Source organism: Giraffa tippelskirchi, chromosome 9, assembly GCF_054371585.1.
Source record: "Giraffa tippelskirchi isolate mGirTip1 chromosome 9, T2T-mGirTip1v1.2.pri, whole genome shotgun sequence".
In the NCBI taxonomy this organism is placed as follows: domain Eukaryota; kingdom Metazoa; phylum Chordata; class Mammalia; order Artiodactyla; family Giraffidae; genus Giraffa; species Giraffa tippelskirchi.
In genome coordinates, this window is record NC_137283.1 from 140,049,165 (window position 1) to 140,073,226 (window position 24,062).

Below are 24,062 nucleotides of genomic sequence, written 5' to 3' on the forward strand. Positions count from 1 at the left end.
AGCCCATGGGGTCGCTAAGAGTCAGACACGACTGAGCGACTTCACTTTCACTTTTCCCTTTCATGCACTGGAGAAGGAAATGGCAACCCACTCCAGTGTTCTTGCCTGGAGAATCCCAGGGATGGTGGAGCCTGGTGGGCTGCCTTCTATGGGGTCGCACAGAGTCGGACACGACTGAAGCGACTTAGCAGCAGCAATCCAGATTACTCTGTCCTGTTTCTAGACCTAAAAATGGAAATGATATCCTTCTAGGGATCTAATATCTGGGCATAGGTGTTTCAAACCCTCGTAAAAGGACTTTTTGGGAAAGATTTTTTAATTTATTTTTTGTTTTTAATTCTTCTGTTTTATTTTTCAGATACAAATTCATTTATGGGGATGTCTAGAAATTTTCCAGTTTTGCATAGGGATCATTAACAGTGAAACCTTACAATTTCAGACTAGTTGTTAGGAAAATTATAGGAACGAATAAATATCTAATGTAGAGAACAAGCAGATATTGGAAATTGGCTAGGTGTTGCCTAATAGAGGTTTCACTTAAATGATTGGGTAAGAATTTTTACTTAGCATCTTAAACCTCCAACCCAGAAAATTAAAAGCTTATGTTGCTTGTCTATAATACAGTCTTTAAAACGGTTGTAAACTATTTGTACAAGTAACAGTGAGCATTCCCTTCCCATTTTTGCAAATTGCTAATCTTTTTTTTCCCTAAGCAGCCCACCCAAGAAAATAGATCAAGTTCAGCCAAGCACCAATCTAAGGTTTCCAACAGTATAAATTCATTAAGGGCTTTAAAGTTACATATGTAACATATCAGAGAAAAGAATAAAAGCTTTAAGTTGGTATTAAAAATTACTCCTTATCATTGATATGTTTAGATATTATTCCTCTTGTTTCTGAAGGCAAATAACTGCTTTTCCATTTTCCTATGGAAATTTCAAACACATATAAAAGTAGACAGGATGGTATAAGGAACCGTTATATACCCATCACCCAACCAATTTGCCAGTTTTCTTATATATATCAGTTAATTTCCATAATTCATGTGAGCTCTACATTACATGTTTGTCTGCTCCATCTCTTAAATCCTTATCAATCTATAGATCTTCCTCTTCAAGTTTATTTGTTGAATGAGTGAGGTTTTTGTCCTGTAGAGTTTTCCTCTTGGATTTTATTGGTTGCACCCCTCATAGTGATGTTTAACATGTATTTCTGTCCTCTGCATATCCTATTAATTAGTTTGTCTACCCCTGCTTATAGTTTGAGGTTCATGAGAATTTTTTATCACCTAGTTTTTTTTATACTTATTATCCATGACTTTGGTTTTACCTCCTATTAACAGGGATATTCAAAATTAGGGAAGTAGTTTTTTTTTAGTGGGAATATTTAAAAACTGCATCTTCTCATAGTTTTCTTTTGCTGAACAATTAGCAGTATTAAAACAAAATGTAGAATGAGCTGGTTTGTGTATTCTACTCTAGATACTTTTGTACATTGACAAACAAAACATACAATGGAATACAATTCATCCATTAAAAAGTAATGAGATTATAATGCATGCTACAACGTGGGTGTACCTTGAATACATTATCCTAAGTAAAATAAGCCAGACACAGGTTACCAGGGGCTGGAGTGAAGGGGAAAATGCAGAGTTATTGTTACCAGTTACTGAAGTAATGAAAAAGTTTTGGAAATTAATGGTAATGATAATTGCAGTAATACCACTGAATGGCACATGTTAAAATGGCAACTTTTTGTTTATACATCTATCTGTAATAAATTTTTAAAGGATAAAGGTGATGGAACTAAAAGGATGGATCACTTGTATCATCAACTCCCAACAAATATAATTATTTGATTTAGTAGAATTTATATACCACATCACCTTCTTCCTGAAGGGGAATAAGGAAGAAATGTGTACAGTATTTCTTTTCCTTTGACTTTGTCAGAATACGAAATCAATTTGTCCATATTTATAGGCACTGAAGACTGCCTTACAAGGTGACGGCTTACATCCCTATAGCTTGGCAGTTTACAGAAGCCTTTTACATACAATGTTCACTGTGATCTTGTGATGATTCTGTATTGTTCAACTGAATTTCACAGAGGTCTGCTTTTGGCTTCCAGGTCTGATAGAAGTCTGGATCATCCTCTTGGAGCAGCTCACAGCAGCTGTGTCCAACTGTCCACGTCAGCACCAACCCCCCACTTTGGATTTGCTCTTTGAGCTGTTGAGAGATGTTACCAAAACACCTGGTAAGTATTTCTATGTCTGTCTTTTCAGAGCGTTTTTATACATATAGCTTTTTCCAGGAAGATATTTCTGTGTCTATTTCACTGCTGTAATGCTAGACAGCATAACAGATGCTCAATACATATATTTTTAATGGCTGCAACGCAGTGACTTTTAAGACACATCCTCGTACTCTTTATGGGTTTCCCATCAGGTCATTTATAAATAATGGGTGGTGGCCAGTTAGTTGAATGTGTTGAACCCCACAATATTCAAGTCACAGCTCTGGTATCAGTGTTCCCTTGAGCCAGCTAACTTTGCTCTGTTCCATGGTTCCAGCCTTCCTCTTTGGCTGGGTCACACATGCTGTTAGCCCCATGGCATCAGTAAAGCTCACCAGATCTACCACTGATGTGAACCAGCCACTCAAATGTATATATAATATAAAGATAACAATACCTTAATTGTATAAGGGGAATCGATGATTAGATTTAGGGAAAGACATCTAGTGACTACCCTGATAGTACAGGGGAAAAGTGGCCCTTGGGGATTTATTTCTTGTAATGAGTTAGATAGGGCTAGCATGTGCACTGAATAAGCCAAATTTTCCCAAAATCAAAGAAATCTTTTATAGAAATGTTAGTTTTCGCTGATAGAATTAGAACCACAAATGAAACCACCAGTTTAAGTCCATAGTAATAAGAGGAGCTTTGTATTCAACATAAATTGATGACTTGATAATTGATACTAATTTAAGACCCAAAACAAAGTTTATATCAGAATTATTTTTAGGAAAACCATTATGACTACTCTTATGCATTAAAAAGTTAAAGATTTTCTATCTAAGAAGAAGCAGATATTTTATAGAATGAATTATATACCATTATTTTGAAATCTATTTTATTGGCCAGTACCATTTTCTTCTAAGTGTGAGTGAAGTAGCCCAATAATTCTACTTCTAGAAATCTATTAAAGGAAATTAACGAAGATAAAAATCTATACATAATGAAAATTGCTAAAGCATCTTAAATACCAAAATAATTATGAACAACATAAATGGGTTAAGTAAATTATGGTAAAAGCATGTAATATTCTATAAGCATTAAAATGAATATTTGTGAATAGTATTTAATGACATGAATAATTATTTATAAGGCACTATGTTAAAATATATAATGTGTGTAAGCACAATCTCAACTTTATGAGAAGCATTTATAAATACAGGTACCCAAACATACATACATACATTCAAGAAGTACTAGAAAGAAACATATCAAAATATTATTTTATTCTCCCTTGTATTCTCATATGTTTTCTACGTTTATGACAAAAAGCATACCTTGCTTTTGTAATCAGAATTTTAAAAATCTATCAACATTCCCACAAAGATTCTTATTATGGCATTGCTCATAAAGCAAAATATAGAAACCTCTTAAATGTCCATTAGTAAGGGAATGGATAAGTAAACTAACACATATACAGTTTGAATTACTTGGAACAGAATGTAGCAATAAAAATGAATATCTAAATTTGCTGACAAAGAATGATCTCTAACACATACTGTTAAGGGCAAAATAATCATACACACCAAGGTTTACAATATCCCATTTATAAAAAGTAATAAAACTATATTCCTCTTTTCATATAAACATATGTACTTACAGTTTAAAGGGTACAAACCATATGCATGTACGTACTGTATGTTTATGTCTGGGGACTAAGGAATTGATCAAGTGATGCTTTAAGTTGCATCAGCATTATTTGAATTTGTAGTCAGTATATTTGTGTATTCCTTGTGTAATTAAAATCATACAGAAACAAAAAAGAAAAATGTCACCGAAGACCATATATTCATTCCCCAGTCAGTGGTAAATTCCTTTTCCCTGATCCTTCTCAAACAATGGAGAGCTCCTGCGAAAGAGGTGGCAGAGAGCTTCCCTTTTATTGCAGGAGAGGTGCTAAGATCACAATTCTGACACTGGCTTTGCTTTTTCAGGACCAGGGTTTGGCATCTATGCAGTTGTTCACCTTCTCCTTCCTGTGATGTCTCTTTGGCTTCGCCGTAGCCATAAAGACCATTCTTACTGGGACGCTGCCTCGGCTAACTTCAAGCATGCCATTGGTCTGTCCTGTGAGCTGGTGGTGGAGCACATTCAGAGCTTTATCCACTCAGGTATCTGTGGTGCCAGAGCAGCTCATACTGAGTCGTTGTTTAGTAGACAGCATTGTTGTCTAAAAGTGCCTATCTAAAAGTGTCTAGTAAAGGCCAGTGTGTGATTTTTGTCCTGGAAATTATTAAGATAGAATTACATGGTCATTGCCAGCCTTCTAACAGGAGCTTGTCAAAAAGAAAAGTGGTACCCATGTGTCCTCTATAAAATTATCAAACAATTCTTAAGATACATGTGTGAATAAAAGGTGGCACTAGTGGTAAAGACGGAGAAGGCAATGGCACCCCATTCCAGTACTCTTGCCTGGAAAATCCCATGGACAGAGGAGCCTAGTAGGCTGCAGTCTATGGGGTCGCTAGGGGTCGGACACGACTGAGCAGCTTCACTTTCACTTTTCACTTTCATGCATTGGAGAAGGAAATGGCAGCCCACTCCAGTATTCTTGCCTGGAGAATCCCAGGGACGGGGGAGCCCGGTGGGCTGCCGTCTATGGGGTCGCACAGAGTCGGACACGACTGAAGTGACTTAGTAGCAGCAGCAGCAGCAGCAGCAGCAGTGGTAAAGAACCTGCCTACCTAATGCAGGAGACATAAGACACAGATTTGACCCCTGGGTCGGGAAGATCCCCTGGAGGAGGGCATGGCAACCCACTCCAGTATTCTTGCCTGTCTTCCTCAGACAGAGGAGCTGAGCAGGCTACAGTCCATGGGGTCACAAAGAGTTGGACACAACTTAGCATGCATGCAAAAGATAAAACACCTAATAAGGTCTAGGATATCTATGCATTAGGAGAGGGAAGGCAAGTTCAAGTACTGATATGTAAGAAATTGAAATATCTGTATAGCCTGGGGGTAAGGGAGGGATATATCCCATTATCCTGTTGCATCTGGGGAGGCCAGGTTTTAGGAAAGACTCAAATTATGGGCAGGGAGTCACTTAACAGATAAGGAGTGAAGAGAGAGGTCTTAATGTCTGTGGCACTTTGGAAAAGATTTGGAAGTGTGGGGTGGATAATATGTCGAAGTCAGCAGATGGAAAGGGAGCTAGAGGCAGGAGAAATCTGTCAGCTGTTGTACCAATGGAGTAATATTTGTGAAATATGGATTCTTGTTCATGACTCTTGCCATGGAAAGATCTGGAAATGTGGGAACAGAAATCTTGCTGATAGCCCTAGAGGTTACAGGGGAAAGGTGTTGTACAGAAGTATAAAGGAAGAGGTAAGGTTAGAGAAACTCATGAGGACTTGACCCCAAGGGAGGGTCAGAAAGTAAAGATAAGAAATGGGGTCTCTGCTGCTGCTGCTGCTGCTAAGTCGCTTCAGTCGTGTCCAACTCTGTGCGACCCCACAGACAGCAGCCCACCAGGCTCCACCATCCCTGGGATTCTCCAGGCAAGAATACCGGAGTGGGTTGCCATTTCCTTCTCCAGTGCATGAAAGGGAAAAGTGAAAGTGAAGTCGCTCAGTCGTGTCCGACTCTTAGCGACCCCATGGACTGTAGCCTACCAGGCTCCTCCATCCATGGGATTTTCCAGGCAAGAGTACTGGAGTGGGATGCCGTTGCCTTCTCCAGTGGGGTCTCTACTAAGCACAAAACACACACAGCCACTAACCACATCCCTAGAGGGTAGTGTGTCTGTCCAGGTCAGGGCTTTGCCCAGCTCAGGATCCTTGCAGATTCTACTGAGAATTGGTTGTGTGGCATCACAAAGACTTTGTGGAAAACAGAATGTGATTTTGGAAGGTCTTGTTTTCTTTAGTCTGGGGACAGTATGCAGACTGAAGCCAAACTGAAAAGGTTCAAGAAGTGGTAGTTAATACAAGATGTTTTGTTTACTAAGAGCATTTAATTAAATATAATAATAATTCAACTAGCAGCAGTAAGGAATGTTTTATCTTTCCCTTTAAGAATTAACATTTTTTACTAATTAGTATTCAATCTGTATAATAGTATATGTTCTGTTCTGCTTAAGTAGATGGATTATATACTTTGAAAAGTCAGTCTCATACATTTCATCTTGATATATCTAGAAATGGATGGAACAAGCCAAAATTAGATAAAATCCAAGAAAATTTGTGCTGTAATGGGTGTTTTATTTTGGTTGTTATGGCCATTTTTCTCATTGTTCTATTTTCTTGATATTTCTGTATGTTCTTCACACTCAGCCTTCTCTCTTTCGCCATTCAGCCCATTCCTTTGCGCTACCATTGAGTGCAGTCTCACTTTGATTTCCCTGCAGACATCAGGTATGAGAGCATGATCAACACCATGCTGAAGGACCTCTTCGAGCTGCTGGTAGCATGTGTAGCCAAGCCCACGGAAACCATCTCCCGAGTAGGCTGCTCCTGTATTAGGTGAGAAAAAGGTTTCCTGACTCTCTACAGTTTTTATTATGAAGTCCAGGGAAATTAAATTCTTTTGTGGTAGCAATCTACTTTTTATAAATAAAAATGACTATGCTACTAATTCTTCATTTCATTTAATCGGCAGATATATATTGTGGAAGTCATTAAACAGGGTGCTCTACTGCCCAGAAAGTAATGTGACCAAGGTCCCTACCCTTAGGGAGCATATAACCTGTTCTAAAGGACAGAACAGGCAGAGTCATGGGGAGAGTGATAACAGTGAGGGGGAACTGGAAATGCAACGAAAGGACAAGAAGCCTGGGGAGCAGGGCGGTTGGCAGGAGGTTTTTATGGTAATGATACGTGGTCAGAGCTCCCAAGGTGAGTGAGCTTCTGATAGGTGGTGACTTTGTAAGCAGAGGAATAGCATGAACAAAATACATCGAGATAAGAATTACAAGTGACAAGGGGGTTTTATCTTGCTATGTGTAGAGGAGTAGTGGAAAATAGGGCTAGAATGGGAAAATTAGTATAGTATATATATATATATATATATATATATATATATATATATATATATAGTCTTGCATGCAAACCTAAAGTTTAAACATTGGCCTGTTTGTAATGGGGGTCCATTTTTATATCCAGTGCGTTAGGAAATAGTGTTAGGACAATGGCATGCCAGATGGGCAGAGAGCCCAAAACACAGTAACAAAAGATAGCGAGTCTCATAGGGAAACTGTAGACTAAATCTAGGCACTCACTAGGAAGGGCCTACCTTTTGTGACAATAAAATGTCTGAATGCAAGACTTGTTCCTCCTGGCAGGTACGTCCTCGTGACAGCCGGCCCCGTGTTCACGGAGGAGATGTGGAGGCTGGCCTGCTGTGCCCTGCAGGATGCCTTCTCGGCCACGCTCAAGCCTGTGAAGGTAAGCCACTCAGACGAGAGAACAGGGCGCCTTCAGTGGGCACCTGCCTCCTAGGAGGCTGTCTCACCAGGTGAGAACAAGATAGCCCTGTCAGTACTTTGTCCCAGACTCTGTGACAGTGTCAGATCCCTGACAGGGCATGGAGCCATGCGCACCCAGCAAACGACCACTGTGTTGCTCCCTAGGACCTGCTGGGCTGCTTCCACAGTGGCACCGAGAGCTTCAGCGGGGAAGGCTGCCAGGTGAGGGTGGCCGCCCCGTCCTCCTCCCCAAGTGCCGAGGCCGAGTACTGGCGCATCCGAGCCATGGCTCAGCAGGTAAGGGCAGGGGCTTTTGATCTCAGGGGCTCAGGAAGCTTGAGATATTGTTGGAGGTCCTTCCTAAAGGCTGTGTACCTCACACTGCCTTTCTTTCCCTTGGGGACAGAAACCTCCTGGGTCTGACCTCTGACCAGTGCTGATCTTTACCTGAAACAACTTGAACCCAATCAACAGCATTAAGGTCCTCTCACCATCTCTAGCTTGTTACATCCTCCCCATCCTCACACGGGGTCCTTTTCCACATGGACACTGCACTCCATATATAATTTGCTTGCCCTGCTTATAAATATTTACTGCAATAGTGTTGTTAATCCTCAACTATGAGTGCTTAAGTTAGGATGGCAAACTTACTTGTTTTTTCCTATATCTCCCATAAGGAGCATAGAGCTTAACATTTACAAGTTGCTTAATAAATTTGAGTTGAATGTTAACAAAGCAGTAAAATTAAAATGTACTTGTCCATGCAGAAATCACCATGTACCAGTGACTTTTTCTTCCTGACACGTGGCAGAGCTCATAAATATTGGTTGTAAGCCAAGCCAGGAGCAGAGAACATATTCTGTATATTTTTCTTGGCAGTCTCAGAGCAGGCCAGATAGAAGGCACTTATTAAATGTTTGTTGGGTCAGTGAATCACAGAAAGCCTTACAGCTTTATCATGGGCCACAGATACGCACTCAAAAACTTAACTGACCTGTCACTGACCTGTCAATCTGCCTCTTAAGAAACCCTGCATGAGGCTTTCATCAGTAGTGTGCCTTAATTCATGTATATTCATAACAGTTCTATTCATAATAGAGGAAGAACAAAAATGGACTAAATTCCAAATCACTATTGATAGGCTAAATTCCATCATGAATTAGCAAGACATTTGAATTACGTTTTCCTATGCAGAAGATAATTTATATATGCACGTGTTTAAAATATTAAGCAGTTTTTATAAATGCATATGCACTGGGAAAATGAAGTGAGTTGGGGTTTATCTTCAAAAGTTCTCTTTCTCTACAAAATCTATTTAACTTTTTAATTAATTAATTTTAGTTGGAGGCTAATTACTTTACAACATTGTAGTGGTTTTTGCCATACATTGATATGAATCAGCCATGGGTTTACATGTGTTCCCCATCCTGAACCCCCCTCCCACCTCCCTCCCCATTCCATCCCTCTGGGTCATCCCAGTGTACCAGCCCTGAGCACTTGTCTCATGCATTGAACCTGGACTGGCATTCTGTTTCACATATGATAATATACATGTTTCAGTGCTATTCTCTCAGATCATCCCACCCTCACCTTCTACCACAGAGTCCAAAAGACTGTTCTATACATCTGTGTCTCTTTTTCTGTCTCGCATATAGGGCTATCGTTACCATCTTTCTAAATTCCATATATATGTGTTAGCACACTGTACTGGTGTTTTTCTTTCTGGCTTACTTCACTCTGTATAATGGGCTCCAGTTTCATCCATCTCATTAGAACTGATTCAAATGTATTCTTTTTAATGGCTGAGTAATATTCCATTGTGTATATGTACCACAGCTTCCATATCCATTCGTCTGTTGATGGACATCTAGGTTGCTTCCACATCCTGGCTATTGTAAACAGTGCTGCGATGAACATTGGGGTACACGTGTCTCTTTCAAGTCTGGTTTCCTCAGTGTGTATGCCCAGCAGTGGGATTGCTGGGTCATATGGCAGTTCTATTTCCAGTTTTTTAAGGAATCTCCACACTGTTCTCCATAGTGGCTGTACTAGTTTGCATTCCCACTGACAGTGTAAGAGGGTTCCCTTTTCTCCACACCCTCTCCAGCATTTATTGCTTGTAGACTTTTGGATAGCAGCCATTCTGACTGGCGTGAAATGGTACCTCATTGTGGTTTTGATTTGCATTTCTTTAATAATGAGTGATGTTGAGCATCTTTTCATGTGTTTGTTAGCCATCTGTATGTCTTCTTTGGAGAAGTATCTGTTTAGTTCTTTGGCCCATTTTTTGATTGGGTCATTTATTTTTCTAGAATTGAGCTGCAGGAGTTGCTTGTATATTTTTGAGATTAATTCTTTGTCCGTTGCTTTGTTTGCTATTATTTTCTCGCATTCTGAAGGCTGTCTTTTCACCTTGCTTATAGTTTCCTTTGTTGTGCAAAAGCTTTTAAGTTTAATTAGGTCCCATTTTATTTTTGCTTACAAAATCTATTTAACTTCTTTAGAGAATCTCCCCTCAGCACACTGATAACTCAGGATGCCCTATCAGTCAATGTAAAGAACTCAGTCACATTCACATTATCAGTGGAGAAGTCTCTTGTCAAGTCTGTCTTCTCCCCAGCTCTCCTCAGAGCATGGGACAAGAACCTCCCACCTTCAGCATCTCTTTCATCTGCTGAGCACATCCCTCCCCTCAGCAGTGAGTCTGACCAGGAACCAAAGGGAAGGCAAGAGGGTGGGCCTCCAGAGGGGTGGCTTTTCCAAATAGAAAACCATCCCGGCTGGCTAGATGAGGAATTTTCCCATGTGCCTCCAATGGTCTTTTCAACCACATCCTACCACATAGTGAGAAAATGGAATCCTGTTCTGAAATAGATTATTAATGGAGAACAGCAGCTAGTGACTCTTTCATTTCCTAATATTTCTTTCTTCTTCAGTCATAAACCTTCCTCCCATATTCACTCTTCAGATATATTATCATAATTGAATATTGGGTTAACAAAATTTGAGGCTTCCCTCATAGCTCAGTCAGTAAAGAATCTGCCTGCAGTGCAGGAGACCTGGGTTCGATTCCTGGATCCAGAAGATCCCCTAGAGAAGGAAATGGCAACCCACTCTAGTATTCTTGCCTGGAAAATCCCATGGACAGAGGAGCCTGGCTGGCTACAGTCCGTAGGGTCACAAGAGTTGGACATGACTTAGCTACTAAACCACCACCAACAAAATTTGGAAAGAAAAAGTTCTTTAAAAAACACTCATTTTCAAAGGTAAGTCATGAAAGTGGATTAAATAACATCAAATGAAATCATTTAGATCAGAATCCAAGCAGTGGTTACTATTTTCTAAGTCACTTCTCCCAGTGTCTAATAGAGTAGCATGGCCACATCACTGTCCTGAAAGGAGAGGTCCCAGTTAATTTCCCATTCCTGCATAGGATAGATGTACCAAACAGACATCTAAACCAGAGAAGATCTCTCACAAACATAGCCCCTTTTTATTTACTCTTAATATTAAATGTCAGTCCTTGCTGTTTGGAATGTAATGACTTGTTATGTGGTAGAAGCAGTAGTGTTATTACTATTAGTGCCAGCAGCTAACATTTATTGACTATTTACTCTTCTAGTGCTCTGCATGTGTTAATACAGTTATTAATTCATTTAATTCAACAAACATATCAAGAAGGAAACCATCACTGACCTCATTTTAGAGGTGAGAAAATGAGTAGAAAGAGGATATCTCTGGCCGAGGGTCATCCATCCATCCAGCTGATCCCTGGTAGAGGCAGGTCAAGGATGGTGGCACTCAGAACTGTACCTTTATCTACCTGTGCAGGTATTTATGTTGGATACCCAGTGCTCACCAAAGACTCCAAACAACTTCGATCATGCTCAGTCCTGTCAGCTCATTATTGAACTGCCTCCTGATGAGAAGCCAAATGGACACACCAAGAAAAGGTAAGCAGCTAAACTTCAACAGGGAGAGCACATACAAACCAGGCAAGTTCATTTATTCCCAGCTCTTGTTCATTGTAATTCAGTCTTCAGCTGAGAATGCTGAAAACAACTGTGGAATCACTTAGCAAAGGTTTTCATACAGGACTGTTCATGTCCTACATTTCACATGTATTAGCTTGCTAGGACTGCCGTACAAAGAACCGGGTGGCTTAAACAATAGACATTTAATTTCTCACAGTTCTGGAGGCTGGTAGTTCAATATCAAGGTGTCGGCAGTGCTGGTCTCTTTGGAGGCCTCCCTCCTTGACTTCTAGGTGAATGCCTGCTCCCTGTGCCTTCACATGGTCTCTCCTCTGTGTCTATGTCCAGATTTCCTCTTCCTGTAAGGACACCAGTCATTTGAATTAGGGTCCATCCTAATGCCCTCAGTTTAACCTAATTGCTTAACCTAATTGCTTCTTTAAAGATCCTTTTTCCAAGTACATATTCTGTGATGTTAGGACTTCTACGAATCTGGGGAGGATACAACTCAGTGTATCTATAGCATCATACATATTATAATCCTTTTTTCCCCCCTGCTTTTTGTGGCTATTTTTTTTTTAATATTCCTTTTTTAAAAAGTAATTTGAGGCCTGATCCATACTATTTCAGTGAGAAATATTTCTCGTTGTTGTTAGGATAGAGAAAAATCTGTGTGTGCCACAAGAAACTTGCCTTTTTAATTACTGTCATCCTGCCTAAAAACCATTGTTCCTAGAGTTCAGGATGAAGCCAATGACTGAAAGTTTCCGTTTTTAAACTTCCCACACACTAATCCACCTGTGCATGAGGAAACATTCAGGAGGGCTGCAGAGCAGGGGACCCAACATCAAAGCCAGGTCAGCCAAGCGCAGTACCTGTGCCCTTTTCCATTGTAGGGAAAGAGTTTGATGTTTTCAAAAGTTACAGCAGTTAATATAGCAGTTTGATTAATACACCTAATTTGGGTAAAATTTCTAAGTACTAATTTTTTAGTCAAGCATGTATGGTACATACAAAAGACTATGTGGAAGGTTCATAAGTTATAGACCATGAATAAAAAGTGAGATAACTAGTGAACCTGCCCCTGAACTTCAGACATAGACCTTTCCCAATATCCCGTGTGCTCCTCCCGATTCTATGCTGCTTCCCTCCACTGCAGGTCACTGTTCTACATACCCATGGCTGTACATTCCTTTCCACATCTTTAGGCTTTGGTCTACTTTTAAAATTTAGTTCTTTTTTTATATTTCTAGTCCCTTCAGCCAATTATTCCTGCTAAAATAATTTTTGAAGTAGGAGAAAAAGGAAAGGAATAAGCTGAATTCACATTATAAATAAAACATAGAAAAAAAACAGGATCACCTAATATTGCTGTGTTATTGGTTTAAAGGCTATAACAGGTTAAGATTTAATAGACCATTACCCCCTCAATGAAATTTCAGCAAAATAGGAAAAGGGTATTAACTTCTTTAGTAGAGACCACTATGCCTAAAAACATTCTCTAAAATCCTTTGAATATTTTGCATTGTTGGACTGGACTCACAGGGGCAATTCTTAGCATTGAAGGTAGTAAACGATGAGTTAGATGGAAGAAAAGTTTGTGTGATGGTCAGTTGCCTCCTAAGAGTCCACGTCAAAATCACCCATGGGAGGAAAAAAAAATAGAACTAAAACCAGATAGTAACATTTAAGAGAAATTTGGGTTTCATTTTTAAGTCATTTTGACATTGACAACCATGTGACATTTAAATAAGCCCCATAATCTTAATTTGAACTTTATGATATACTTTTAACTGTGAATCTGTTTATCTCTGCTACTGACATTAGCATGTTTTAAGTCAGTCACTTGTTAAGCAGCTCACTCCAAATTACCCTGGCTGGAGGCTTGCTGGCCTGTACACTTTGCATCAGAAGCAGGAAAGGAAGGTGTAAGTTTCTCCACTTCAAGGTTCCCGTCGTAAAGGGTGTGCTGGAGAAAAATTACCTGTCGATTTGGTTTGCTCTAGATCTGTCTTGTCTCCTGTCTGCATAGATGATGATGAAGAGTTACAGATCTATAAACAGTTATTTTACTGTTTCAATACTTTTCTGAAAGTTTGATCTCTTTAGTATTACTGCTTCTTCCCCATTGCTTTCTTATTGCTGCATTATGTGGCTTAAACCTAAGGGGGATTCTCTGTCCTTTTTAACATGTTCAGTTAGCAATTTATATCTTAAAGCACCAAAAGAAATACCTTGGTTGATAGGATGCTTTGACATGGCTTTGATCAACTCTCTCTTTAGGCGTTTGCTGGTAAAAGGCTTTGCATTTCTCAGGTAACAGGCAATATTCTCCTGAGCTAGGCTGCTTATACCTGCAGAAGTCACACACACACACTCTCCCTGGGTATGCGTCTTACTTCAGGAGTCCAGGCTGCCAGTGGAAAGGGGCTGAAGTGTCAGAGCCATTGCTCCTGGAGACTCTTTCCTCCGGGTGCCTACACTCAGCACTAAGCTGGTTTTTCTTACTTTGTTTGAGCATTTCTCTCACCATATACTTGCCCTGGAAGAAGATGAGTAAGGCACTGCCTTGTCCCTTGAAGATGTATGGGGCAGTGGGGAGGCCAGATAAGTGACAGGATTTCCCTTCTTAGGGTCCTGTAGTTGCAGACCTGAGGCATTAGACCAAACTGGTGGCTTTCACAGCTGCTTCTTCAGAAGAGTTCATATTCAGGTCTCCTGATAACCTCAGATAACTTACCAAAAGTTACTTCTGTGGCGGGCAAGTTGAGAGGGATTGGGGAATTATTTTTTAATGGGTTCAGAGTTTGTTTGGGATGATGAAAGATGATGTAGAAATAGATAGTGGTGATGATTACACAACATTGTGTGTGCACCTAATGCCTGTGAATTGAACTTTTAAAAATAGTTAAAATAGTAACTTTAGGTTATATAACATTTTACCACAAAAAAAGTTGCTTAAGTGATTTGTTAGAAGGGGTTTTGTGAGTGCTTTGAACTTATTCCATTTTTGCTGAAAGTACAATGTTATCTCTGAAATACCACTATACAAAGGACAAAGTCAGCCTTTCAAAAATGTATGGGAGGGTTTTTTTTTCTTCTTTTGCTAGTTAAAATATTTTTCCTGCTAGTTGTAAAAGTAATTTTTAAATTCATGGTCTAAAAAAAACGGCACAAATGAACTTATTTACAAAACAGGAAGAGCCACAGATGTAGAAAACAAACTTATGGTTACCGGGGTGGTGGGGGGGAGGGAGGGATAAATGAGGAGATTGGTATTAACGTAGATAACTGATAAGGAACTACTATATAGCACAACTCTACTCAATACTCTAATGACCTCTGTGGAAAAAGAATACTCAAATCCACTCTTTTTTAGATATGTATAACTGATTCACTTGTCTATACACCTGAAACCAACACAACATTGTAAATCAACTGTGTTCCAATAAAACTTTAAAAAGAATAAAGCAAAAAATATTAACAGATTTATAGTATGAATGAGTTATAATTGTCTTTATCCAGTTATGAGAATTAGTTTGCAACATGATCTAAGCTATTTTCATGAAATTCTAAGAGCAATGAAAAGAATGAGAAACCATAAAACCAAAGCCACAGTGATGAATTAAAATATTTTCTTAGTACAGGAATCCAACCAAACAAAAGGAGCTGAATCACCAAGTATTTGAGTATTCACTTGTAATATCGCCTTATCAGGTCTTTGCCCTGATTAGGAGGTTGTCATGACTGGTGCGGAGAAGGCAATGGCATCCCACTCCGTACTCTTGCCTGGAAAATCCCATGGACGGAGGAGCCTGGTAGGCTACAGTCCATGGGGTCGCTAAGAGTCGGACACGACTGAGCGACTTCACTTTCACTTTTCCCTTTCATGCACTGGAGAAGGAAATGGCAACCCACTCCAGTATTCTTGCCTGGAGAATCCCAGGGACGGCAGAGCCTGGTGGGCTGCCGTCTATGGGGTCGCACAGAGTCAGACATGACTAAAGCGACTTAGCAGCAGCAGCAGCAGCATGACTGGTGAGTTTCACCTGCTTTTCAATCAGGAGATCTGGCCAGATGTCTAGAGAGTATTCACTCTCTCCCACTTCCCCCAGGTGCACATCCAAGGCCCACAAACAAGTCCCATGTCATTGCTGACAGAAAAGGATGCAAGGAAGGAATTAGCCTGTTCTGAGCGAGTGCTCTCTCTTCTAGAATTGCTTTAGAATGCTGCAAATTAAATTGTCGATTTCTTTCTTTGAAAATGTTAGCCCTATAATACCTCTGAAGTTAAACCTTTTCAATGTCTGGATCTCTTCTATCACAAACTGGAAGAAATAAAGCTTTTATACATATGCATCTAAAGCATGAACATTTTTAGTCCTGGAAAACTGGTTTGGTGCCTACAAATCAACTTCAATAAGATTCTAAAACTTCGGGTTAGAAGATGGCAGAGTAGAAGGACGTGAGCTCACCTCTTCTTCCAGAAACCCAAATCACAACTAACTGCTGAACAACCATGGACAAAAAAAAACACAAACCTGCCAAGAAAGATACCCTGCATCCAAAGACAAATAAGCTACAAGAAGATAGTAGGAGGAGCACAATCATGATAAAATCAAATCCCATACACACCAGGTGGGTGACCCACAAACTGGAATGGAAAACAGTTATACCACAGAAGTTCTCCCACAGGAGTAAAAGTTCTGAGCCCCACATCAGGCTCCCCAGCCTGGGGGTCTGGCAACAGGAGGATGCGCTGATGAGGCCCCAGAGAATCTGGCTTTGAAGACAAGTGGGATTTGATTGCAGAAATTCCACCAGATTGAGGAAAACAGAAACTCCACTCTTGGAGGGCACACACAGGGCCTCAAGTACACAGCAACCAGAGAAAAAAAGCAATGACCTCATAAGAGAGAGGGCCAGACTTACCTGCTAGTATTGGAGCATCTCCTGTGGAGGCAGTCAAGGGGGCAGGTGTGACTCACTGTGGGGCTGTGGACACTTGTGGCAGTCATTCTGGAGGAGTACTCATTGGTGTGAGCCCTCGAGGAAGACGCCAGCTTAGCAGCAAATGCTGAAGGAACTTCTGTAGGCAGAAAAGGCCACAATTAGAAATAAGAAAATTACAAATGGAAAAGCTCACTGGTAAAGGCAAACATGCAATAAAGGTAGGAAATCATCCACACACAAATATGATATCGAAGTCAGCAGTCGTGAGAACAGGAGAGAATAAATGCAAGATAACTGGAAATGCATTCAGAATTAAAACACCAGCAGGGACTTCCCTGATGAATCCGCCTGCCAGTGCAGGGGACACAGTTTTGATCCCTGATGTGGGAAGATTCCACATGCCGTGGAGATACTGGACTCATGTTCCACAACTAAGCCTGCCCACCTAGGTCCTGTGCTCTGCAACAAGAGAAGCCTCCACATGAGAAGTCCATGCACCACAACTAGAGTAGCCAAAGATCACTGAAACTCGAGAAAGACCCAGCGTAGAAGTAAATAAATTAACATTAAAAAAAACCCAGCAATTTAAAGCAATCCTATTTATGTATAGACTGTTACAGTATCAAAACCTCATGATAACTGCAAACCAAAAATCTACAATAGATACACACACAAAAAAGTAAAAGGAATCCAAACACAATACTAAATTTAGTAATCAAATCACCAGAGGAGAAAAGAGGAAAGGAAGAAAAAAGATCTACAAAAATAAATCCAAAACAATTAACAAAATGGCAATAAGAACATACACGTGTGCGTGAGTGCTAAGTTGCTTCAGTCATGTCTCACTCTCTATGTAGCCTGCCAGGCTCCTCTGTCCATAGGATTCTCCAGGCGAGAATACTGGAGTGGGTTGCCATGCCCTCCTCCAGGGGATCTCCCCAACCCAGGGACCAAACCTGCGTCTGCTGTATCACAGGAGGATTCTTTACCGCTGAGCCACTGGGAAGCCCAAGAACATACATATAATTACCTTAAATGTAAAAGGATTAAATGTTCCAACCAAAAGACATAGTCTGGTTAAATGGATACAAAAACAAGGCTTGTATACATGCTGTCTACAAGAGACCCATTTTAGATCTAGGGACACACACACACAGAAAGTGAGGGGATAGAACAAAGTCTTCCACGCAGATGGAAGTCAAAAGAAAGCTGGAGTAGCAATACTCATATCAAACAAAATAGACTTTAAAATAAAGACTATTACAAGAGACAAATAAAGATACTACATAATGACCAGCAGATCAATGAAAAAGATCTAACAATTGTAAATATATATGCACCCAACATAGGAGCTATACAACACACTATCACATTCCTGACTTTGTACTTTCAGAGGCTATGCCTGAACAAAATAAAATTATGCTTTTGGAGAAAAGAAAACTGTGGAATCTTGCAATTAGCTACTTCTTGGAATTCCCTAGATAAGTAGCATAATAGAGGTTGTAAGCTCTTAAGCCTATCTTAGTGAAATAATGACTTCATTCACAGATAGTCAGGAAAAACTGAAACTGAGGAAAAGAAATGAACTCAAAGATCCAAGCATAATGTTAATTATAATTTTTCTATTTATTAAAAATTCCTCAGCCAATACTTTAAAATAATAAAAGCCTTGGATTTAAGGGAAAATGCCAAAGGCCAATTAAAATTAGTATTTGTGTGTGTGCTTAGCTGCTCAGTCGTGTCCAACTCTTTGCAACCCCGTGGACTATAGCCCACCTGTCTATGGAATTCTCCAGGCGAGAATACCAGAGTGGGTTGCCATTTCCTCCTTCAGGGGATCTTCTGGACCCAGGGATCGGACCCAGGATGAAACCCATGTCTCTTGCATCTCCTGAATTGGCAAGCAGATTCTTTACCACTGGTGCCACCTGGGAAGCCTAAAATTAATATAACTCAACAGAAATTGTTATTTTCTTGATTTGTTTACTACTCATAACTACTAAAGAAAACAGGTTATATACATATTTGTGCCTATGTTAAAAAGTTTTTATAAAATCGCTCTGTTTCCCAAGGCTTGTTGACAATTGTTAACTCAGTATCATAACATTAATTCTATAGCTCCTAGAATAGTCAGGAATTCCATTATTTATGATTAAAGTTGTCATCCTGTAATGTCATCCAAAAAATTGGCCCTTTTTGAAGAAATACAAGTAGTTTGTAATTTTGTCTAGTCATTCTGTTTGTGTAAGATCTCACTTGCTTTAAGGTAACTCATATACAAGGCAGCAGGCTGTTAACCAATGCATTTTTTTTTTTTTTTTCATTTTAAGTGTTTCTTTCAGGGAAATTGTGGTGAGTTTACTATCCCATCAAGTGTTACTCCAGAACTTATATGATATCTTATTAGAAGAGTTTGTCAAAGGCCCCTCTCCTGGGGAAGAGAAGATCCAAGGGCCAGAAACCAAGCTGGCTGGCTTCCTCAGATATATCTCTATGCAGAACTTGGCCGTCATCTTTGACCTCCTGCTGGACTCCTACAGGACGGCCAGAGAGTTTGACACCAGCCCAGGGCTGAAGTGCCTGCTGAAGAAAGTGTCTGGCATAGGGGGCGCTGCCAACCTCTACCGCCAGTCCGCCATGAGTTTCAACATTTATTTCCACGCGCTGGTCTGTGCTGTTCTTAGCAACCAAGAAACCATCACTGCTGAGCAAGTGAAGAAGGTCCTTTTTGAGGACGACGAGAGGAGCACAGATTCGTCCCAGCAGTGTTCATCAGAAGATGAAGACATTTTTGAGGAGACTGCCCAGGTGAGCCCCCCGAGAGGCAAAGAGAAGAGGCAGTGGAGGGCTCGGATGCCCTCGCTCAGCGTCCAGCCAGTCAGCAACGCGGACTGGGTGTGGCTGGTCAAGAGGCTTCACAAGCTGTGCATGGAGCTGTGTAACAACTACATCCAGATGCACCTGGACCTGGAAAACAGTATGGAGGAGGCCCCGATCTTCAAGAGCGACCCTTTCTTCATCCTTCCCTCCTTCCAGTCGGAGTCCTCCACCCCGTCCACCGGGGGCTTCTCGGGGAAAGACACGCCTTCCGAGGATGACCGCAGTCAGACCCGGGACCACGCGGGCGAGCCTCTGAGCCTGAGGGGGACCAGCGGGGAGCTGCTGCTGCTGCCCCCGAGCCCCAAGGTGGAGAAGAAGGACCCCAGCCGCAAGAAGGAGTGGTGGGAGAACGCGGGCAACAAAATCTACACCATGGCTGCCGACAAGACCATCTCAAAGCTGATGACCGAGTACAAGAAGAGGAAGCAGCAGCACAACCTGCCCATCTTCCCCAAAGAGGTCAAGGTGGAGAAGAAGGGAGAGGCGCTGGGCGCCAGGGGCCAAGGCTCCCCGCTGCTCCAGCGGCCCCAGCACCTGATGGACCAGGGGCAGATGCGGCACTCCTTCAGCGCCGGCCCCGAACTGCTGCGCCAGGAGAAGAGGCCCCGCTCCGGCTCCACCGGCAGCTCGCGGAGTGTCTCCGCGAGGGACGCGGAAGCCCAGATCCAGGTGGGTCCCCGCTCACCGGAGGATGCAAAGGGCTGCGCCCGGCCATGCAGGAGGGTGGCTAGGTACAGTTGCTTTTTCATGTCTTGGCAATTTGCTTATAATTTTAGATGCTATGCTATGCCTGCGTGCTTAGTCATGTCTCATTGACATTTTGGACTAGAGCCCGCCAGGCTTCTCTGTCCATGGGCAAGAATGCTGGAGCAGGTTGCCATTTCTTTCTCCAGGGGACCTTCCCAACCCAGGGATTGAACCCCCCTCTCCTGTGTCTCCTGCATTGTAGGGGGATTCTTTATCGGCTAAGTCATTGGGGAAGCCCCACAATTTAGATGTTATCCTAAACTAAGGCAAAAAGTGAAAGTGTTAGTCACTTAATCATGTCTGACTCTTTGCAACCCTATGGACTATAGCCCACCAGTCTCCTCTGTCCATGGAATTCTCCTGGCCAGAATACTGAGGGGTTGCCATTCCCTTCTCCAGGGAATCTTCCCAATGCAGGGGTCGAACCTGGGTCTCCTGCATTGCAGGCAAATTCTTTATCATCTGAGCTACCAGGGAAGACCTCTTCCAAGTTTTCTAGGTATTATAGAGACTATTGACTAAGTGTCTTGTGGCCTATGAAACTCTCATTATGAGAAGGCAAGAGATTTTTTAAACATCTGAAGAATAAGAATTTTGTACTTGGTAAAAACTGAAAATAAGATATTCCTAATGTTAGATGAGTCTCTGCCACCCTTTATATATATTAACTTAAGCTGACATTTTATTATAAGCACATTAAAGTAAAGACTTACTTACTGAAGCTAGAAGCCTGAGAAAACTCATTTGCAGATTAGCCACACTCAAATGTACAAATGAAACCACTGGAGAAAACTGCTCATTCTCTTAATTCATTTCTCTTAGGCATGGACCAACATGGTGCTAACAGTCCTCAATCAGATTCAGATCCTCCCAGACCAGACCTTCACAGCCCTCCAGCCAGCAGTGTTCCCGTGTATCAGCCAGCTCACCTGTCACGTGACTGACATCCGAGTTCGCCAGGCTGTGAGAGAATGGCTCGGTAGAGTGGGCCGTGTCTATGACATCATTATGTAGAAGACCCACCTTCCAGGCTCAAGGAAAAACACTAGGAAAGTTTAGAGTATGTCTGCCAATCCAACTGATAGCATTTTCCCCACCACCAGCCCCAGTGTCTTAGAGAACACCCAGTCCATCCCTAACTAATCAGCGCTGGGGCTATTCTGGATACTAAGGTTATACGTGGATGACGTGAGTGATACTCTCATTTTGCAGAGCATTTCTGAAGAGTCTACATTCCTTGACACATTTCTAAATCTTATTTCCCAATGCATTTGCCTGTACTGTTATCCCCAAATGGGTCACTTTCAAGGACCACTGCTATGAAAACACTACATTGATCCATTGATTCATTATTTTTAAAAATGCAATAGCTAAAGAAATATCTGGTGGTAAGTCAAGCTGATGTACATGCAGAAATCTTGTATCAGACATGGTTAATTGGAGGAAGAACTATATTATGATTGTAAGTTCGGCAGGGAAGAAACAGTTGGAAAAAATGTATTCTTGGGTGTCCTAATCAAGAAAGGGAAGATTCACTTCCTCTGTAAAATATTCCAGAATATTTCAAAATTGTTCCTAAGGTGTCAAGATTTTCTGGTTGGTATTCGCCAACTTCATGTAAGGTACTGTTGTGCCTTCATGTCCCTGCTTCTAAAGGGAGAAAGTTCTTTCCTGGCAGGGTTTTAAGTCTGTGGCATGGAAGCCTTTGATGCGTAGTACCCCGTGGTATTGGCTGATACAGTTCCAAATGTCTTGACTGGCCACCCTGACAGTCCCACTAGTCTTTGCTTTGCTCCCAAGGCAAGATATGAAAAGGGAAAGCAAAAATGGTGCCTTAGTTCCTTGTTGCACAGACATTTCTATGCTCCACAATAATCTGAATATAAGGTATAACATTTGGTTTTTAAGAAAACAAAACAACTCATTTTATGTCAACATGTTTGGGAAAAAGGAACTCAAAATTTGCCGTCCAGTGAGCAGACTTCTCAGGGAAGGGGGCAGGAAGTACAGGGGTAGGGAGACAGTTGGAAGAGGTGGGGAAAAAAGATGATTAAACCATTTAAAATCTGAAAATATTAGACAACAATCATATAAAATTATAGTGTCATTCATATATGCTGTAGTCTCAAAATAACATAAAACTACAGGAGAAAAGATCATAGAATGAAGTTTAGGAAATAAAGTTTTTCAATTTAAAATATTTCTCCTCTCTGGCAAGTAGATTGGCCATGTTTGAGGCCTTTTTATTCAGGCCATTATTTTAAGTGGATATTTATTTTTCTAATTATCACTCAACAGTTTGGAATCTTTGTCTTATTATTTACAGTATATTTAATATTAAATTATAAAAGTGATTGCAATTCCTCAATCAAGCCCACTCATACACATTCTAAAGAGTTAGTTGCTAAGATATATGTCATAATTTTCCCAGCTCCTAATAATTATTGAAAATTGAACATCGTATCCCTAAAGCATCAGCTCTTCAGTGTGGAAGTAAGGATTTAAAACTGACAGCTTTATTCAGTTCTAGTATTTTTAAATTTTGTCTTCCATGGGAATATATAACTCTATACAAGGTTAAGAGGAAGACAGACTCCCTGATTATTTAGGCATTCTAAAGTAGAAAACCTTATCCTTCACTATGCCATCTAGAAATCACCACAGAATTCAGAAGACATGTTTCCAGTTCCACAAAACACTCCTTGCCTTCAGTTTTTGCTCATTAGACAATAATGCAGGTTTAGAGACAGGTGAACAATTTGACCTTAACAGGCAATGAGTTGTTGGTATAGCAGTGAGTTGTGTTCTGTACTTTTGACTTTGTATATTTTTAAGTGGAATTCAAAGTTGGGTACTTTTTTTTTTTAAAAAAGCCATACACCATGGTTGTTTTGTTTCTTTTTGTAGCTTAGCTAAGGTTCATTTCCTGGTGAACCTGTGAGTATTCCACAATCTATGGGAGTGAGAGAGGAGCTTCAGCAAAGCAGAGTATTAGCAAATTAATTACAAAACATTTATACCTAGCACTTTTTATAAAGTATAAAAGTTCTAAGGAAGCCAGTCTCAATTTATGAATGTCATGTCCTAGAGGTTGTTAACTGCTTAGAAATCAGAATTTATTCTCTATCACGGGATCCATGGCGCAGTTATGAAAACAAGTTTACCCCAACTCTGCTCTAATACCAGCTTAATTATGGGTCCCAAGAATAAAAGATGAGAGAATGTACATCCGTTCTCTACCTACAATTTTGTCAGAGGGTTTTAGTCCCTTCACATCATCTTTTCTCTAGACCACCCCTAGGCCTACAGTGGTCTTCAGCCCATCTCCATTCCCAACATGCACTGTACACCACATCCATGTCAGATTTCAGCTGGAGAGTTAGCTAAGCCACAGTAATACTTTTCAGAGGTATCAGCAGTTTTCAAAAAGGACATTGCTTGATGCAAATAATCTCCAAAGAATAGTACTTCAGGTCACGGTGAAGTCTGTCAAATCTTCACAGGGGTGGAGAAGAGAGAGAGATAATTAAAAACCCTTGGTTGAGTGGTCTCTCCCCAGAGTGCCCCTTCAGTCCATCACTCTTTCTGGTGTTTCTGCCTTTCCCCATCTCTCTCATCCCCTCCCGTGGTCTCTGAAAGACCAAGGTCAAGACAAGCCTTTGTAGTTTCAACAGCTATTAGCATATATTTTCAGATCTAAGTAGAATAAGATTTTGCACCTTGCTTTTAATTGCCTGTATTTACTGCCAAAAGTGTGTTACCCTTTGGTTGAGATTTATTCTTTTTCTAATATTTTGGTAAAGTGTTCAT

General features: G+C 40.8%; 2 protein-coding genes across 17 annotated transcripts in view; one reads left to right on the forward strand and one right to left on the reverse strand.

The window, feature by feature from the left end:
• The window catches only part of ARFGEF3 (ARFGEF family member 3), a 183,155-nt gene that overhangs the window by 154,196 nt on the left and 4,897 nt on the right, over window positions 1-24,062 (forward strand). Inside the window, exons 27-34 of one of the 2 annotated variants that reach the window (XM_081528884.1) lie at window positions 2,128-2,256; window positions 4,230-4,406; window positions 6,643-6,757; window positions 7,576-7,678; window positions 7,864-7,995; window positions 11,530-11,651; window positions 18,956-20,174; window positions 21,075-21,583. In XM_081528884.1, coding sequence (XP_081385010.1) covers window positions 2,128-2,256; window positions 4,230-4,406; window positions 6,643-6,757; window positions 7,576-7,678; window positions 7,864-7,995; window positions 11,530-11,651; window positions 18,956-20,174; window positions 21,075-21,266 — 2,189 coding nt within the window. In that variant the 3' untranslated portion in view covers window positions 21,267-21,583. Of the gene's footprint in view, window positions 1-2,127; window positions 2,257-4,229; window positions 4,407-6,642; window positions 6,758-7,575; window positions 7,679-7,863; window positions 7,996-11,529; window positions 11,652-18,955; window positions 20,175-21,074; window positions 21,584-24,062 lie in introns of those variants that run through there. The other variant, XM_081528883.1, reaches the window with a different exon arrangement.
• LOC145521066 (uncharacterized) overlaps window positions 1-24,062 on the reverse strand; it is a 102,116-nt gene that overhangs the window by 20,137 nt on the left and 57,917 nt on the right. For 4 of the 15 annotated variants that reach the window (XM_081528893.1, XM_081528891.1, XM_081528894.1 and 1 more), the window contains exon 3: window positions 16,605-16,761. In XM_081528893.1, the coding sequence (XP_081385019.1) occupies window positions 16,605-16,761 (157 nt within the window). Of the gene's footprint in view, window positions 1-757; window positions 2,229-4,667; window positions 5,697-6,015; window positions 6,104-7,526; window positions 7,671-11,394; window positions 12,032-15,721; window positions 16,762-24,062 lie in introns of those variants that run through there. The other 11 variants (XR_014065071.1, XR_014065062.1, XR_014065066.1 and 8 more) reach the window with 8 other exon arrangements.